The following is a 19,063-nucleotide window of genomic DNA, read 5'->3' as shown; positions in this document are numbered from 1 at the left end:
GGCACCCGCAAGGCGTCGAGGTGACCCAGGGATGTGGCCGGACAGGTGATGCTCGGAGAGGTCACCAGCACTCAGTGCACCGGGACCTTTAAGACTTATCTTCTCTCCACGATTTTGACCGAATCTCCCCAGCTGTAATTAATTGAATGCATCTGTTCTAACCCTGGGGCTGCTTTATGGCACAGTTACTTCAAAACTGTTCAATTAGCGGCCACTAAAATCTAGGTCGAGTGGAGCTCCATATTGGGGATTTTCCAGGTCAGGACATTTTCAAAATACAGAATGGGCTCCGCTTTGTTCGGCGGGGCCGGTTGGCTCTGCCGGTTGCGGTAAGGTCGGGAAATGGCAAAGCGTTTCTTCTTTTGAGCAGCGATGAGACAATGAGCCCGGTGGTGTAAGTGCTCCAGCAAACACATTTTAACATAATCTAGAGCTGCAAAGGACAGTTGTAACTGTCAAGTACATGAACTGCCGAGTTCAGGTGATTCCCAGCTAGCGATGTAAACATCGCCCGCGCAGGCCTTCAGGACTCGGCGTAACACAATGCAACTTGATTTTTGTAGCGTCTTTTACGGGCCCGCGGTGCTTCACGGAGCTAAATGGTACAAGACACGCGGCGCGGTGTGAGTGAACGGAAAAGAGCAGCACGACAGACAGCGTATGGTGAATAAATTAGAAACCTCAGTCGTGCAGTGAGGGAGGTAGAAATGAAAGCGTAGGCGGGGGAAGGAGGTGGTGGTTTGGGACAGGGTGCAGCTCCGGAGCGGGCTGAGCCCCAGCATGTGAGGCCGAGTTCAATGGCAGCACCTTAAGAGCAGAGATGAAGAGCATGAAATTATAAGGCATAAGCAAGGGAGGAGGAGAAATGGCATCAGCTGAGATTTGCAACGCGGCGTGGGCACTTGGAGGAGCAGAAGTGATGGGGAGTGGGGGTGTCCTGGCCGTTCGCGTTGGGTGGGAAGGGGCAGACGTGCCCCATGGCGCTGGGAAGTGTGGGGGGTCCCTGGGACAGGCTCTGATGATGTTTTGCTGCCTTCCTAACCCGCTCACATCCAGCAAACAGCGAGCTCTAAAGAAGGTAAAAGAAAAGCAGCCATCCATCCAGAAATGCTAAGGAAAAGGGTTTGAGGAGCTCAGATCTTCTGCCAAAGACAAGGGTGGAACAAACAAGCGTAAACAAGCTTTATCCATTAAACTAATGAAATTGCGTTATTGTGGATTATGTTTATTTATTAATAACAGCTGTAGCGTGGAGAAGACTAGCAACTCGCCCAAGAGCAACAACAGACCAGTGGGAGATTCAGGACAACTGTTCGAGAGTCTTCGGTCCAAATTTTGTGACTATACATTATTGTAATTTATACTCCTAATTGAAGAGGATATTGTCCTTAATGAAAGTCTATAGAAGCAGGGATGATTATGGCTGAGGCAGGCTATAAACAGGCAGCTTTAAAGCACAGACCTCACCCTTTAACATTTGCAAGTCATTTGTGGTGCCAGCTTCCTAATAAAATGTGACATTAACTTTCCGAGAAGAGCCAAGGCAGAAGCAAACGAAGTTCTCCAAAGAAGCAGGCAACTTCTGGAAGGTGACTTACCATCTTCTGGATATATACAATAAGCAGCCAGTCTTATCCTTCTGCAAGGGTTGCTGGGGAAGGCATTGCCCACATCTCCTGGCCAGCTCAGGGAGCTCGATGTCCTCTCTTGGAGCTGGATTTCAGCATCCTTGGGCTGAAATCCATCTGTGGTGGATTGACCTGTTTGGGCTTCTGCGAGACATCCGGAGGGTCATGAGAAGGTGCTGCTGGCCTGGGTTGGGCAGCAGGAGCAGGTGGATGTTGCAGCCTGCAAAGCTCAAGTTTTAACTTCCAAGCCAGACGTGGGGTTAAAGCAGCGCAGGTGGCACAGGGACACCAGCTCAACTTTCCTGTCTCTTGTTTCCCTCTAGATCCTGACCGTGTCGGGCCCCCCAGAAGGAGGGACGAGGGTGACCATCCGCGGCGTCAACCTGGGCCTGGATTTCTCCGAGATCGCCCATGGCGTGCAGGTTGCTGGGGTGCAGTGCACACCCCTCCCCGAGCACTACGTGGTCGCAGAGCAGTGAGTGGCCTCCAGGAACCTCCCCCATCCCCACCGCGGGTCCCCAGAGCTGCACAAAGCTTCTTCCCTGGCCTCCAGCACACACAGGAGGCCAATAACCCACCCAAACCCTGGGCATCATCTCCACACCATTTCCAGACCTTCAGCGAGCGTTCTGGTGATGGATGGTGCCTGGAGCAGGACGTGCCATTCCTATGCCAAAAGGAGATGAGGACGCTTTCTCAGAGGGGTTAAACAGCCCTTTACGCTTATCTTTAAGTGTTTTGTTTTCTTCCACACTGCAGTTCCTGCTTTGCTAAGCAACTTTTCTGATGAGCACCTTGCCGAGCCTCTCTGCCCCCTCCGCTCCCCGTCGCACTTGACATTCCGGCGGCGCTGCCGGCTGCGCGCAGCCATTTGTTAGGCGGGTGAGGCAGTGACAGCCGCTTAATCCGAATGGGCCTCCACTGGAGTCAATTCATTTATTTCACTAAGAAAAATGTCAGCCGAAAATTAGAAAATAGGCACGTAACAGAGGATGGGTGAATAAGCCTCCCAAAGTGACACACGCTCCTGTTGGTGGTTGCGGAGGGGGGTTGTTCTGATGTAGCCAAGGTGCTGAGGGGTGCGTTGGGGGTCATTTGTGCAGGGCGATGTGTGATGTGTCCCCTTGGGTTGGCTAATGTCACCTGCTGGGGACCAGAATGATGTTCTGCGCAGTAGGACTGTGGATGCTCGTGGTGACTGGTCCCAGCAGCACGGACCTACCCCGGCTTTGGCAGCAGTTGTGGTTTTGTTCTAGCGGTGAAATGCATTTGGTGGGTCCCATCTGATCCCCAGGGCAGTGGAAGGACCTGTCACTAGGACATGTTGGTGTTGGTTTGCTTGTTGTTCGCTCCTTGTCTTTGTTTCCCCACCTGTAAAGACATATATGACATTAATCTCCCGAGCAGCAAGAATGCGTGCAGTTTATCGGTTAGGAAGTATTTTCCGATCGCTGGATGTGCAAAGCATCGTTGGTGTTACTGCAGGAACAGCTCCAAACACTGCACCAACAGTACAGTCACTGCGAGCTGTTTGGGCTGTTCTGCTGAGCAGCGTTTTGTTTTATTTTATTTTTCAAATAAAGGATGGAAGATTATGAAATTATCCTCCTTTGATGGTATGAAACCCTGATTTTATAATCATGACTCTAATTACGGCTCTTGAGCTTTCAAAGTTTGTTAACATCATTAAAACATTTACCCTGGGCAGATAACAGTGAGAGTTAGCATGAGAGCTGCTTTTTAAAGATGAATACAGATAAAAGGACCCTCTTAAGGGTTCTGTGGGCAGACTGAATTCCAAGACTGTAATGACTCACCATATGCTCCAGCCACGCAATCTATCAGCCAGCAATTAGGTTAATGTTGGTGAAAGGGCCACTTAGCCCAGCAATCAGCACCCTACAGCTCTGCCCAATGCATCATTTTGTAACAAGGTACCTGCTGGGAATTTGGCTTTTATCAGGGATCGGGATCAGGTGTACCAGGTCCCTCTGCCCCGTCCCACATCCCTGCTACTCTACAGCAGCTGCTGTTCTGCTGGCAAATAGTTGAGAATTTGGCATTTACCCCTGTTTTTAGCATTTGGTGCATCCTTGCTGCTCGTGGAAGAAAACCTCCGCTCTCCTCTGCTACCCGTGGGGTGTCGGGAGTCCTTTCACCTTGTGTTGTTTGCCCCTGGGCTGTCGGGAGCTGGGATTTTTGCTCCCAAACGCCATCCCGAGCCCACAACCCTGTGTCCTACCCCCTACTGCCAGTTTGCGGGAGAAATAATGAACAGAGAGGTGCACGGGCGATGTCTGCTTGAAAGGCAGAGAGAGGAGCACGTGGCAGATGAAGGCACACAGCTGAGATGCTTCAGTCCCTCTTCTCCAAAGGCAGCATCTCTCTAGGCAACTCGTTTTCATGTGCAGTAATAAGGACTCGCGCATTAGAGCTCTTTACGAGCGTGTGTGTATTTCATTAGGTCTCCTGGCATCACCTGTGCATGCTGTCTGCAGGTTCTTTTTTCCCCTTAGTCTTTTTATTTTATTTGGAGTGAATTTAATGCTGCTGAAGGCAGCTGAAACGCTGCCTTCACAAATTGGAGCCTCTCATGCATTTGTGTGTGATTGGCGAACGTTTCCTCCGCCGCTTTGGGGACGGGGATGCTCTGGCTCTTCCTCAGGACCAAACACCAACAAGCATCTCATCACCCACATTACTGCATCCCTCTGTCCTGAGGCACGTTACTCCTGTCCTCGGGTCTCCAGTGCCTGGTGGGATGCTCTAGAATTTGTGTTTCTGGCGTTGCTGTGAGACCAAGCAGCATCCATGCCCTTTAGGTGCAACTGGGGAGCCCTGCCAGCCGACATCCCTTTGAAAACCTCTGCTGGCATGACCGGCGGTCGCTTGGTCTCATCTCCAATTGGCATTATGTGTTCCCAGCGCTCGGGGATTTTTGGATTACATACCCACAGGGTGCATAACGAGGGTTTCCTCCCCTTCCCATTAACCCCAGCAGCTCTCCTGTCCTGATGCCTTTCCCTGCCCAGGATGGACCATGCAAGATCCATGTCTTTCAGTGCCACTAACTCCGTTTCCTAGCACTGTTATTTTCCGCGTTATCCAGCCCTGTCTCCCCTGCAGAGCCTTCTCTTTGCGCTGTCTCTATCATCCCCGAGCAGGTTACTCCATTTTTGATTAACTGGGAGCCTGCAGTCTGAGCTGTTCCCTTAATGAACTCATCTGTTACTCTAAGGACTTCGCACTCACTTTGCTGCTGGCTAATATATTGCCATTAGTGCTCTGCTTTGCTCTGGAGTTTACAGCTTGTAATAATTATGTCTAATTTTGATTTTTTTTTTTTTCTTTAAATTACTACATGGGGTAAAAATAGACTTAGTAATTAACTTCTTCTAAAGAGGCAGATATCAAAGTTAAAGAGGGTTGGGGGAAAAAAAAAGAAGAAAAATAAGAAGGAAAAAGGCAAGGCGGCCCCGCATGGAGCTGCACAGGGTGGCACCTCCTGCCAAAGCCTCACTGCGGCATTTCTGCTTCCAGGATCGTCTGTGAGATGGGGCAGGCGCTTCCAGGGATCAGCTCCGGCCCCGTGCTCCTGTGCATCGGGGAGTGCAAGCCCGAGTTCACGGCCAGGTCCGCGCAGCAGTACATGTTCGTGGTGAGTGTCCTGCCGCGGGGGGCTGGGGGACAGCACGTGTCCCCGTGGGAACAGCCGTGCTCTGCGGGTGTCAAACGGACGGGCTCCAACGCCACAAGGCAATCCCAGCTTTGCCGTCCTTTCCCGATGGATTCCCCATGGCATCGCGTGATTTGTTGGTAGCCAACGAGCCGAATTTTCGGTATCTAGAGCTCACGCAGGTCTATGGGATAAACAGGGTTTAGGTGGAACAGAAACCCAGGGTTCCCACAGCGTTTGCTTTCAGCTTTGCACCTCTGAAATAGTGATAACTTTCTGAATTCCTAGGCTCGGTTACCCCTTGCAAAGTGCATTGTTGTAATCCCAGCAGGAGCGTTACACAAAGCGTAACTTTGTTCTGCACCTGAGGACTTTCTGTGCATTCAGGAATTGTCAAGGAGTTGGGGTGAGCACTCAGAATTTTCCTTCGTTTGTAACGGACATCGTTAGTTTGGTGCTTAGTTAATGGGGGTGAACCCAGAGAGCTTTTTCTTGCTGGTTTTGAAGTTGTTTCTTTACATACATGTGCGCACATCCAGGCACCGATGGACCTTTTTGCATGAACACAAACAGCAGAGCAAGCACCAGAGTCCGTCCTTCTGCAGCTCAGGTGCTGAGCTCCTGCTAGAAACTCACTTCTAATCAACTGCCTTTGAAACCTAAACATATCTGGGTTAGTTTCTGTGTGTATAGATGTATTTTTTTCCCCGTGATGCCCTTTGGGAATGGAAGGGTAATTCTGCATCCAAATATTCAGGGATTTTTTGTTTCCCCTCCAAAGATGCTGGTTCAGCGTAGGCTTTTCTCTACCTGCTTCATGGAGGGCTGCGATTTGGGTTCGTGGGCTTCCATCAGTTGAGTGGGTCGCTTCTTTCTTTTGCTTAATTAACAGCCTTTTGATTCATAAACTGAAAAGCCGCAGCTGGGGTTTTTCGTATCTGCAGTTTTGCCTAAACAGGGCACTTCATCCAACCACATTGATTTTGTGTTTAGTGGAGTCTGTATGCAGGGAAATGCCAGCACTTACCAATTGTCCACGATTTGTAAACTAATTGAGAGATAAATCACGCCAGCCCCCGCCACCCTATCAGCGTTGTAAGCAACACACCCTCCCCTGGGATTTTATTTATTCAACGACATAGCAAGGGTGCAAAATATCATCATGTTTTGCTCAGATATGCCAGAAACCCCTCTGATCAGCACAGGGCACTGCCGGTGTCACCCCCAGATTTGGCATCGTCGAAGGGCAGGTTCCCATGCAACACAAGGAAGCCGCTTTCTTGCTTTGTGTAAAATAATAACCAGGAGCCAGGGGAAGGTAATTGCAGAGATGAATCTTGAGTAGTACCTTGCAATACCCAGTGAGCATATGCCGAGCATCATCATCCTTTGCATTGTTGCTTCTGATTTCCAGCACTTACCCTGATTATATCCTTTCTTTTTCTCAGGCATCTAAAACTTCTAGCACATCATTTCCTTTTGTTGGTTGGCCTCTATTTTTCTCTTTAGCGCCGTCGCAAATTCCGTTACAGCCGGTTTATGCCATTGAAGTCAGTAGTAAAATTGATTTGTGCCTTAAAGCAGAGCTCTGTTCTGACCCTGAGAGGGTTCATGCCTTGGTGAGCTCATCTGGTGCCTGACACGGTGCAGGAGCGATGCTGTCACCTTAATTACACCCGTTTTGTCTGGGGAGGTGGAACCTTGGAGCTACTTTGGATCTGTAAATCTGTCATAATTATCGCCAGATCATAAGCTGAAGATGGAAAATTCTCAATCAGCTTTCAGGCCCTCATCCAATGCTGCTCCCACCCCAGCCTTGAGAGGTTTTGTGGGTGTTTAGGATGGGCCCTCAGCTCTCCTGTCGTCTTGTTTACAAGAATAACCGCTCAGGGTTACTGCCCGAGTTTCTATTTTTGACAGTGCTTTGTATTTCCAAGGTTTGCAGCGCTCAGACAAGGTGATGCTCACAGCTGCTGGTAGCCAGGAGGTGCTTGTAATTCAGTCTGAATGCAGAGGAGGGCCGTGCTTCCAGTCTGTGTGTATGGGAACATCCTTTGGAGGGGTTCTTTTTGCATTTTGGAATCCTTTTTGCCGTATGAAATGCTCCCAAGCCTTTGTAAACGTTGCTATGACCGTTCCTATTGCCTGATATTGCTGGAGTAATTATAGAATATCCTGAGCTTGAAGGGACACACAAGGATCATCGAGTCCAACTCCTGACCCCAACTGGGATAAGAGCTGTGAGCCGACCATGAGCAGCTAAAGGACAAACCCTTCCCTCCTGCAACGTTATTCCAGAATTATCCACAACAGGGTGGATGGTGCATCTTTCTCTGGTCTGTTCAGGAGTCAAACGAGGCTTTTGGTCTAAGCCACTTTGGCAAATGCTCCGGCACCCAGAAAACACGTGTTGCGTTGTGAAAACAGGACCAACGCGGGGAGCTGCCAAGCAGGTGGTACCAGGGGAGCGGAGCTGGGAGCCTGCCAGGCTTTGCAGATGAGAGTCATAAAGAGGGTAATGTGAAATAATAGCAAAACAATTTGGTAATATCCGCGGATTGAAAACAAATAAAACGGTACCTGCTTTCCGCAAATTCTATTAAGAGGAATAAATAGCTATCGTGGTGCAAGGTGGGATGAAGAAGTGGCGTTGCTGCACTATCACCAATAAAATGTCGTGTGGGATCTAAGTTTGCCCACCGAGGACGCCTTTCCATCAGCGATGGCAAACAGGCTCTGTCCCCACAATACTGTCCCCGGCGGTGCTGCCTTTTGTTGAAGTTGTGCGGTATTTCCCATTACCAGATGCTGGGGGGGTTTTTTTGAACCTCTGCCACATTGGCAAACTTTAAACATTTGGGTTCAAGTGGCTTTGGATATACTTCAGGTTTGAAACTGTGGTGCAAACAGCTTACATTTGTTTAAGGACAAAAGCTGAAGGTAAATACAAAGTTTGCAATAATTTTGTTGAGGCGCGTCTCTTTTTCAGAGCCGGCTTTGAAAATTTAACAGGAGATTTGCCAGTTGTCCGTTTGCTTTTTTGTTTGGAAAAGGGTATCACGGTTCATCCAAAGATGAGAAGGTGCTTGGATGCTTCTCCAGCACAACCCCCGCGCGGTCACTCATTGGTGGGGATGCTGACTTTGTCCCTTTTCTGTCCCCAGACGCCAGCGGTGAGTTTTCTGAACCCCAGCCGCGGCCCCGAGTCGGGAGGGACCATGGTGACCATCTCCGGGCACTACCTGGGAGCCGGCAGCCGTGTCTCGGTGCTCCTGGGAAACCAAACCTGCGAATTCTATGGGTAAGGGGCTGCTGGTTATTGAGGCCACAACACCGTATATCTGCTGTAGCCACACACAGAGCCACAGCAAAAATTTGTCTGGGGACGAAGATGCTGAAGGGAGTGGAGCATCTCCCGTGTGAGGAAAGGCTGAGGGAGCTGGGGCTCTGGAGCTGGAGAAGAGGAGACTGAGGGGGGACTCATTCATGGGGATCAATATGGAAAGGGGGAGTGTCAGGAGGATGGAGCCAGGCTCTTCTCAGTGACAACCAGTGACAGGACAAGGGGCAATGGGTACAAGCAGTAACACAAGAGGTTCCACTTAAATTTGAGAAGCAACTTCTTCCTGGTGAGGGTGTCAGAGCCTGGCCCAGGCTGCCCAGGGGGGTTGTGGAGTCTCCTTCTCTGCAGACATTCAAACCCGCCTGGACCCCTTCCTGTGGAACCTCAGCTGGGTGTTCCTGCTCCATGGGGGGATTGCACTGGATGAGCTTTCCAGGTCCCTTCAACCCCTGACATTCTGTGACCCCCGCCGTGGGCTCCCATTCCCTCTTTTATTACATGAAACCATTTTGCCTCTCAGTGTGACTGAGCCTTGCTTGGTGGGGGAGGGATTGCGTGTGTATTAGTTCTGTTCGTTATTTCATTTTAATGCCTTTACAATGTTAACTGGTCCAAAACCCTCAAGCAAACATCACTGCCGTTGTAAAATATTTATAGTAGTCATCAACCTGGGCGATCTGAAGAAAATGTAACGTTCATAAGAAACATCTAGCTTTTCACAGATCAACGGCTTGCGTCACTTTTATTTCAGCCGCTGCTGCAGGTACCTTGACCTCCTAAAAATGGCCTGAGCGAGGGGTGAGCTCCTGCGTGGCGGAGCAAAGCGAGCATCGCACGCACCTTCTGCTGCGAAACCTGCGCAGCCATCAGTCTCCTCTGGGATTTCGATGGCAAATTTGCTTTTCAGCCAGCAGTGTAAACACGGAGTTGACATTTGCAGGGTTTAATGGGTTTTCTTGGGGCTTAGTTAAAAACAGATACACGCAGGATACATCTGTGTGCGTCATGTACACATGCGTGCCCCGCACCAGCTGTATGTGGGTGTCCTGCAGCAGCTGGCAGTGTGTACGGGGTGTTTTCAGATATTCAAATTTATATATATATATATATACACTGCTTTAAAATTGGGTCTATCTTTTTGAAACACCCTGTATTTCATAGCGTGGGGACAGCCAAAGCAAAATGGTGCGATGTGCAAAGGGATTCTGCTTGTCAAATCCTCGCTCAGGCTTCCCAGGAGGGACCGAGGATGCTTCTGGGAAAGGAAAGACCCTCTGAGGTGAATTTCTCAACTGGAAACCTGAGAGGTTCTCTGCAATGGGAGCTGTGGGCATTCAGCATGTTGGGCTATTAGCAGTGCTTGTTCTAGGTCCATCCTAGATCGGTGCTTCAGGAGGTCTGGACATGCTGAGGTTTCAAGTGCAGATGAATTCTGTGAGTGCTGAGCACTCCGAGTGTTCCATCAACGTTTTTTCCTGTATCGGAAGCAAAGATGCCAGATTGCATCCTCAATAATGGTGTTACCACCAGCAGAAGCAGCCTGCGAGCTGGCTCAGGAGCAGAATCCACCCTGAAACAGAATCCCTTAAATACAGGGTTATAATCAGGGAACCTGCGGATGCTGCCCTGCAAAACCTGGACGAGTTTGGCATTCTCTGTTTGTTCTAATTGCGGGAGGCAAGTAGAAACTTCAACAAAGCAAGTGGCAGCGTATGAACGGCACCATCCCTCACGTGCGGTCACGCTGTGCCCTTTGTTTTGCTTGGACTGTTGTGAGGCAATGAACTTCAATTGTACTCGAGGGTGTGGGGGAGCCTGATTAGATGAAGCAGTTTCTAACGAGATTCCCTCTAATTACAGCTTCCCCCATTCTCCCCCTCTGTGATCGGAGGAGTGGGTAGATTCACCATGACGACGTAATAATAGCGCGGAAAGCTAATTAGCTGATCAGAGGGAGCCAGAGAGCGGCTCTGCCAGCAGCCGTGCGTCACTCTGCATCTCGTGCCAGAGCTAAGCAGGCAGGGCAGGCAGCAGGCAGAGAAGGCAGCAGGCAGAGAAGTCAGCAGGCAGCTCTTCAGCTGCACGGGAACACTCTTGAGAATCAGCAAGGAGCGTGGAGAAACGCGCTGCTCGCGCAAGAATGGTTTCATGGTTAAATTACACCTAGGTGGAGAGTGAGAGTAAGATGAAGGAGGGAGGAGCAGGATGGGAAAGGGCAGACATGTAGTTGCATCAATAGAAACAGTCGAGTCGAGTTTGCTTCAGATGTTTTAGGTGGTTCTGTTCGTTCAGTTATGGTGGATGGCAGCTGGAAGCATTGTGGTACCCAATGTTCAATAGCCCCCTGTGCCCGTATAACTTCGGGAGGGCAGGGAGTGTGTAAGGGCTCAGAAAAAGGACCCTGCAGCATCCCTGTTGCCCAGGCACAGACACCAGAGTGTTCCTGGAAGCAGAATAGGGCCAGGGCTGCACTTCAGCCTTTGATGTTCAGCCACCTCCATGAGTCGCGCAGCCTCCGAGGAGGGTGAGGATGCTGAAGGCTGGACGTGCAACAGTGCCAGTTTCTGATTGAAGCACCAAACTGTCAGTGAGGAGCTGAAGGACCTGCCTGCCCTCTCCCCCGTGAAAAGCCAAAGCTGAATTTTAGGATGGCCTTGTTGCTCAAGGGGTGATGGTTTTAAACTAAAGGAGGGAGATTCAGGCCAGACATGAGGAAGGAATTGTTGGCCCTGAGGGTGGTGAGAGCCTGGCCCAGGTTGGCCGGAGAGGTGGTGGATGAACCATCCCTGGAGACATCCCAGGCCAGGCTGGACGGGGCTCTGAGCAACCTGAGCTGGTGAGGATGTCCCTGCTCATGGCAGGGGTGGCACTGGGGGAGCTGGGAAGGTCCGTTCTATCCAAACTGTTCCGTGATTCTAAATGAGCCAGGAAAACACCAAAACCTTGTCAGTGAAGTGGGGACAGGTTTGGGCAGGTGGGACCACCCGCAGGTGGCTGTGCAGGGGCACTGGCGTTCCAGGGATGTCACTCCAGCACTTTTTGTAGGAGCATCACCCAGACCCTCCCTCACAGCTCTGTCCCAGCAGTGGCTCCGCTCAGATCCCATTCCCTTTCTCCATCCATCCATCCACCAGCGCCTTTGTGCTTTGCCAGCACCTCGCTCCGCTGCCGCCTCGCCCTGCTCCGGTGGGAGCAGATGGTCTGTTGTGTCCAGCCAGGCAGCGCCGAGGCCGAGGTCACCCCTGCTCTGACGGGGACACAAAGCTGGGAGGCAGCGGTGGCGGTGGCATCGCCATTCCCAGGCGGGGGCTGCGCCGGCTCCTTTATGCTGCTCACAAGGGCCCGTGTGTGCCGTGGGCTGGGGAGGGGAAGAATTTGGCTTTTCAGTGAGCTTCTGCATCGCATTTAAAAAGCAGCCATCTGTTTTCACACACCCAGCAGAAGGCAGCGGGTTCACAGAGGGGTGCGGGCGGCTGCGGTTTGGCACAAAGAGTGATTGCAGGGAGCCCCGCGCCTCTCGTGGTGGGCAGAGTGCCCTCCGGTGACACCAGTGACACCCTCCTGCCTGCCTCAGGGGCTCATCCCCTTTGCAGGTGTCAGAGTCTGGGGTGACTGATGGCTCAGCTTTTTTGTGAGCTGCCCCAGGGCAGAGGGTCATTTTTCTTCCGTTTCATGACCGCCCGTTAATGCTTCCCCGGTTTCTCTCTCGCCCAGGCGATCCATGAACGAGATCGTCTGCGTATCGGCCCCATCCGCCCATGGCCTGGGCGCTGTTCACGTCTCTGTCAGCGTTGACCGGGCTCAGCTGGAGCGGACTTTGCTGTTCGAGTACATCGAGGACCCGAAGGTGCAGCACATTGAACCCGAGTGGAGCATCGCCAGGTAACGCAAGGCTCCGACAACCGGAGAGGTAACCTGGTCTGGGTCTTCTCTCTCAGCATATGCTCAGTGAGGACAGAAGAGGGTCTATTTGGAAATGCACATCACACCCAGCGTCTTGGATTTGTCAGTGTTGGGCATCTGCGGTGTTTGCATTTACCAAAAATCAGGTCCAGTGTTACTATAGTTGTAATTACCGAGGCAATTACAGCAGTAGCAGTCTGCACCGAGATTCTGGGCGCACGAATAAAGCCCCAAGATCACTTCCATCTGCTGAAGGAGTGCACAATTGCTCATTAAAGGCTCCTTCTTGTAGTCCTGGAATAAAACAAAACCAGCAACCACCAAGAAAAGAAAAAGCTGATGCTAATCAAAATGTACTGTTTGTCCCAGATTCACTGCTAGGAGTGGGGCGGCCGGCGCTGTCACATCACGGTGACGTCCTTGCTGCTAAAAACCCTGGGCCACACTCGTCCCCTGGTGTTACTTTAATGGTTGTGCTCACAAGGGCGGTAACACAGCTATTCATTTCAAATTCCAATTATTTTTTAAAATTGCCCATGAAAGAAGTAAGTGTCTCGCAGCAGGCTCCGCAGGGTGTTTGCTTGGAGTCCAAATTCGAGTCAGGTTTGGGGTGGGATGGGTGTGATGGGAACAGCCGTGCTCTGCTGCAGAGGTGCTGGGGTGAACGAGGCTGTGCTGCTCCAATTAACACATGATAGAAGAAGCCAAGAGTGAAAGACTTTACTCAGGGGCACTGGCTATAGGAGAACGTGGGTTCTCCAGCCCAGGGGGTTGTGTCCTCCCTGGGCCCAATGGCACCGGGTGCTCTTCATCCCTCCCCTGCTCTGTGTGACAATTTACTGCGTCTGCAGTCCAGATGCAAGTGCACGTCAGTTCCTTCACTGCACGTACCATTTCTCATGTTCCTTAAAAACATCGCTGTGTAAATCATTAAACACTGTGACTAATTTATTGTCTTACGTATTTAGTCTCAGCTCAGTTGATTTCTTTGGTCCCGTTTCTCATCCTGCTGCCTTGCAATGCTGGTAGGTGGGAGAGGGTCCAGCTGGGACTAAAGAATCGAGTGAACTTGAGACACCGTCCCCAGGGAGCGGGTATTAATCCACGCTGTCGCCTGGTGCCTGAAGTGTCTGCAGAAAACATCTTTCTGAGATGAACAAGCATCCTTAGCGTCGAGCCCAGCCTCTCTGCACAGCCCCAGCCCCTCCATTAATCAAGTGTCTCCGCTTCTCCGCAGCGGCCACACGCCTCTGACTGTCACCGGCTCCAACCTGGATGTGATCCAGGAGCCGAGGATCCGCGTCAAGCACAACGGGAAGGAGTTTGTCAATGTAAGTGGGTGCTGGCAGCTGCTTGGGAGCATCCCACCGGCTGCCCACATACCCTTACTGGTCCCAGTGCCCTCTGCATGGTGGGACTTGCCGTGGCATTAGCTGCTCTAGGGGATTTCTCTTGACTTTCCAGGCTCCCCAGCTGAGGTGAAAGGGATTCTGACATGCAGAAATGGGGCGTTTCTTCCTCAGCAGCACAGTAACTGTCAAGGAGTTTGTAAAGCTAGGAATGGAGGATTCCATATAATAGTTTGGGTTGTAGGGACCTTCACAGCTCATCCAGTGCCACCCCTGCCATGAGCAGGGACATCTTCACCAGCTCAGGTTGCTCAGAGCCCCGTCCAGCCTGGCCTGGGATGTCTCCAGGGATGGTTCAGCCACCACCTCTCTGCCCAACCTGGGCCAGGCTCTCACCACCCTCAGGGCCAACAATTTCTTCCTCATGTCCAGCCTGAATCTCCCCTCCTTTAGTTTAAACCTTTAGTTTAGACCTCCACTTCAGGTCATCTCCATCACTTCAAACTCTACCTTGGGTCAGATAAACTTGTTTCACTGCTGAAATTCCCCCTTTTGTTATTGCCCCCTGAGCCTGAGCTCTCTCCTCTCCCCAGCATCCTTCCCTTCCCTGTTCCTCAGCTCTATGGGCACATTGCAATGGCAGGTCCAAGTGTAGCTGTCCCCATCGTCCCCAACCACTCCACACTTCCCATTTTAATCCTGCTCCTGCTCTGTAAAAGCCCAGAGCTCAGCGCTGAGACCTGCCTGTGATGAGGCTGCTACGCTTAACTAGTCTCCCCAGCCACCTCTCTATAAATAAACCTCAGGCCGCATCTCTGGGCCTGGGAAGCCCATACCAGCCCAGGAAGGGAAGAACAGAGGGAAACCGCTTCTGAAAAAGAAGCTTTTGGGTCATTTCTGCAGCTTGGTCACTGCAATAAGGCTGAGTGCTGCTTCCCTGGGCAAAGGATGCTGGGCATGGGGCTCTGGGTATTTTGCTGAAGCCAGGTGTTATTTTTATGCCTCCTTCCCCTCGTCCCTCCTATCACCCTGATGTTCCTGAAGCAAGGAGCTGGTAGCAGAGTTTGGGGTTGATCTGGAATGCAACCTCCTTCCCCTACCAGTAGTTTTTCAGTCCAAAAGTGAGAAACTGAAACGAATCCTCAGCTAAATGGAAACTAAGCGGTGTTCTTGTGTGCTGCAAGTAAGAATTGTACCTCCAGGACCCGCAGAAATTATTTCAGCCAAGTAAAACTGAAAAATATTGTTTCTATGCAGTGATCTTTCTGACTGAATCTGTATTATCTTGGAAAGGGCAAATCGCTTAGCAGTCTTTTCCTATTCCCTTTCTACCTTCCCCTCCGAAGACCTTTTCTGTCTGAGCTCTTTTTAAAGACATCTAATTTTGTTGTTAGCAGTTGCAGTTGTAGCGCTACAAAAATAATTCTGGAGACACCAAATTGAGTGAAATTAGATCTTCCCCTTATGGAAAGAGGCCAAACGGTTGGGCTCTTGATGCTTTATAAGGCAAGAGTGTCATAAATCAGCCAGTTCTCTGTTTGCAGAGCTGGGGGAGCTGGGGGTGTCCCAAGCCCAGGGGGAATTGACCTTCATGTCCCCTCCAGCCCATGAGTGTCAGGTGATGGTTCCTCTCCCTTGCTGGTATTCAGGAATCACCTCTAATCACCAGTTTGTAGCAGGGACCGGGTATTCACGATGGGTTTGTTACAAAGCCAGCATTGCCAAAGAGGATGTGATTGGAAAGAACCTCTGTCTCCTTTAAAACATTGCTCATTTTGAAGCTTATTCTCTGTCTCTGCACCAGCGTGCAAAAGGAAATACCCCCCACCTATGGCTGTAATGCATCAAACTATGGCTTAAATATTTCCGATCTAAACTCGAGTCCGCTGGGCTTTTTCAAGGGACCAGAACATTGTTGTCCAGGTCAGGGTAAAGTGTTTTTTCTGCCGTTTCTCAAAGCATCTCCTTCCCCGCAGGTCTGCGAGGTGGTGAACGCCACAGCGCTGGCCTGCCTGGCCCCCCCGCTCACCCCCGAGTACCGGCCCGGCCTGGACGCCGTGGAGCGGCCGGATGAGTTCGGGTTTATCTTTAACAACGTGCAGTCCCTGCTGGTCTACAACGACACCAAGTTCATCTACTACCCCAACCCCACCTTTGAACTCCTGAGCCCAACGGGGGTGCTGGAGCAGAAGCCAGGGTCACCCATCATCCTGAAGGTAAGGAGACCCTCACCCCGTGGGAAGAGGCAAAAGAAATCTCAAAGAGAGTAGTTTTATACCCTCTTTAGATAATGGGGTGTGCTGGGTGGAGTCCCATCGTTTGCACGAGCTGGGGATGAGATGGAAACTGGAGAGATGCGCTGCATCTTTGTACAGTCTTCTGTCCCCTTGTCCCTAGGGCAGGAACCTGTGCCCACCCGCTCCGGGAGGAGCGAAGCTCAACTACACCGTCCTGATCGGAGAAACCCCCTGCGCCGTCACCGTCTCCGAGACGCAGCTGCTGTGCGAGCCGCCCAACCTCACCGGGCAGCACAAAGTGATGGTGAGGGACCGCACGTTCCCGTCAGCATCCCTTCCCTCCCTCCTGCCCATCCCTTCTCCTCCTCCTCCCTAACTCGCTCTGATATCGAGTGCAATGTCTTGTCCAAGGATCAGTAGGGTTTTAGATCTTTATGGCTGTCTAATTGGAAGCTTAAAATATTGATGTGCATTAGCATGGAGAAGCTTCTTCCCTCCCCGAGACTCACCATCTGCTATCAGAGCCTTCTAGAAGGACCAAATCTTTGGTCTGGCAGTGCCTTCAGTGCCAGGTACTTTTCTCCGGTGCCGATTGCTCTTCCATCAGTAGGTGAGACCATTTTCAGCAGGCTATGTTCTCCCTCCTGTGGGGATTTTACCAGTCCTTGTAGCCAGATCTGGGCTGCCAAGCGGATGGAAAGGTTTTGCCTTTTCCCGAAGCAACAGCAGCCAGGGACATCTGGACAATGTACTGGTCGGATCAACAGCCTCATCCAGGATAACAGTCGGTGTCTAACTCCGCTTTGGTTTTGGGCATTGCTGGTTCCTCTGATCCGCTCGCAGACCAAGCACGCAGCTGCCGAAGAGCTTGAGTAGAGCCCAAATGCAATCGTAATTGTGATTTATTTCCCTTTAAGTTCAGCATCCAAAACATATTCACATTATCACAGTGTGATTGACAGAAGCACAGCCCAGCTGAGAGCTGCTCCATCTGCAGCCAGGGCACAAGAAAAGCCCATCCCAGCATTAACCTCCAGCGGGGTTGTTCTGTGGCTCTCACCTGGGGCTTTCTCTTCCCTTCTCTGTTCTCTCCTTCCAGTCGCTCTGGTTTCTTGTCAGGGCAATAATCACTGGGTTGCTAATGTCCGCAGTTTACAAAAGGGAGTTGAAAGCTTATAAAATGAAAGTCAAATGGAGCCATCAGATAATAAGAACAAAGCTCAGATAGTGAAGGGCTGGCACATTTATCATGACTTGAAGCCTGGCTGTGTTCGCATAGGCTGCACCCTCCGTGCTTGAAGGCGGTCGGAGCTGCTATAGCCTCGACTGAAACAAGTTCAGTGCATCCTTAGGGGTCTGTACAGCCCGTACTGTGTGTGTCCTGGCTGGGAAGGACAGAAAGGGCTTTGGGACAGGCTGACACCCCCACCCGAAGCTCCTGGTTACCTGTGCTGTGCTTTGCAGGTGCGTGTTGGTGGTATCATCTTCTCCCCTGGCTCGGTGAGCATCATCTCGGACAGCCTCCTGACCCTGCCCGCCATCGTCAGCATCGCCGCCGGAGGCAGCCTGCTCCTCATCATCGTCATCATCGTCCTCATCGCCTACAAGCGCAAGTCCCGAGAGAACGACCTGACTCTCAAGAGGCTGCAGATGCAGATGGACAATCTCGAGTCCCGGGTGGCCCTGGAGTGCAAAGAGGGTCAGTACTGCCTGGGACTGGGCACTCTCTGGGTGCTGCCACCCTGTGCTCTCCTCCCCGGCTTTTCCCCACCTCAGCCACCCCATTTCTGCAGCGAGGAGCGGGGTGCGTGTCCCCGCGAGGTTTGCACGGAGGGAGGGCAACCAGCGTGTCAGCAGCAGCTCCGCTGCCTGATGTGCAGAGAATGGGATTAGAGCTTGATCCTGCTTAAGCGACATCCCTGGATCGCATCGCCAGAGCCCCGGGGTGCCCGGCACAATATGCCCCCTTGTCTAACGGCCTTTTAATAGAGGGCTCTTATAAAAGGCACAGAGGGAGCAGAAGAGGTTCAGACCCCCAAGAAACAGCGTCTATCCCAAAGGGAAGGCGGGAGGGAAGCTGGTCCAGTCCCTCCTCTGCGCTATAAGATGTGAGCCTAGAGCAGTAAGAGGAGGTCTGGGGGTTAGGAAGGAACTCTTCAAGCATTTTTGCTGCTGGGAAATCCTGTGTGTTATTTGGAGTAGCCAGACTGGCTGCTTGCAGGCTTTAACACAGACGAGCCCTGTCCTTTGCAAGCCTGGGCTGTGGGAGGTGGGCAGATATTGCTGTAGTTGGTGGGCTGAGACAGAAAAACATTGTGGGGTGGGCTGCTGCTGTTGTTTCATACATCCTTCTAGCTAGAAGGGAGCTTAGCGAATCAAAGGAAAATAAATAGAAAGCAGCAAATTTCATACTGTGACTTCTGTGTATAGAGATAGTTGCATTGGATTTGTACAGCTGATTTTAAAAGGATAGCCTTGAAAGCATAGGACAAAAATGAGATGTATACAGGAGAGAGCACATCCTCGGCATGGGCACAGCCCTAGCTGGGGTACAGAGCCCTTACCGAGCCAGCGTTTCGTACTTTGCAGAATGAACACAAGGACACATGCAGCTGTATGACACGCTCATGTTATGTTACGAGAGGAAGAATAAATTCCTCCCTGACCCCTGCAGCAAGCAGTTTCTGCTTGCGTTTGATCTGCATCAGATTTGATTATTCTGGCAACTGTTGATAGAGGGGGAGGAGAAGAAGAAAGGAAAATACGGGAGGCACTGAGTATTGAAAATAGACCCTCATTTCTATCTACAGCCTTTAAAGGTGTTTTAGGTGTATGTACACAGGTGTGAACTGCATACAAATTCATACGCATCTTTTGTTCTCAGCATCTGCTCTGTGCAGCGTGTGCTCTCTCGCTCTTGGCTGCTG

At 51.2% G+C, this 19,063-nt stretch overlaps 1 protein-coding gene across 2 annotated transcripts in view; it reads left to right on the top strand.

Moving 5' to 3' along the window:
• Positions 1 to 19,063, top strand: part of PLXNA2 (plexin A2) — a 158,664-nt gene that overhangs the window by 114,535 nt on the left and 25,066 nt on the right. For both annotated transcript variants that reach the window (XM_065854699.2, XM_071817606.1), the window contains exons 13-20: positions 1,952 to 2,103; positions 5,169 to 5,286; positions 8,469 to 8,605; positions 12,362 to 12,529; positions 13,788 to 13,881; positions 15,876 to 16,115; positions 16,297 to 16,440; positions 17,601 to 17,835. In XM_065854699.2, the coding sequence (XP_065710771.1) occupies positions 1,952 to 2,103; positions 5,169 to 5,286; positions 8,469 to 8,605; positions 12,362 to 12,529; positions 13,788 to 13,881; positions 15,876 to 16,115; positions 16,297 to 16,440; positions 17,601 to 17,835 (1,288 nt within the window). The remainder of the gene's footprint in view (positions 1 to 1,951; positions 2,104 to 5,168; positions 5,287 to 8,468; positions 8,606 to 12,361; positions 12,530 to 13,787; positions 13,882 to 15,875; positions 16,116 to 16,296; positions 16,441 to 17,600; positions 17,836 to 19,063) is intronic.

The sequence above is a fragment of the Patagioenas fasciata genome, chromosome 21 (genome assembly GCF_037038585.1).
Source record: "Patagioenas fasciata isolate bPatFas1 chromosome 21, bPatFas1.hap1, whole genome shotgun sequence".
Taxonomy (NCBI): Eukaryota; Metazoa; Chordata; class Aves; order Columbiformes; family Columbidae; genus Patagioenas; species Patagioenas fasciata.
This window is presented reverse-complemented; position numbering and strand designations above follow the sequence as displayed.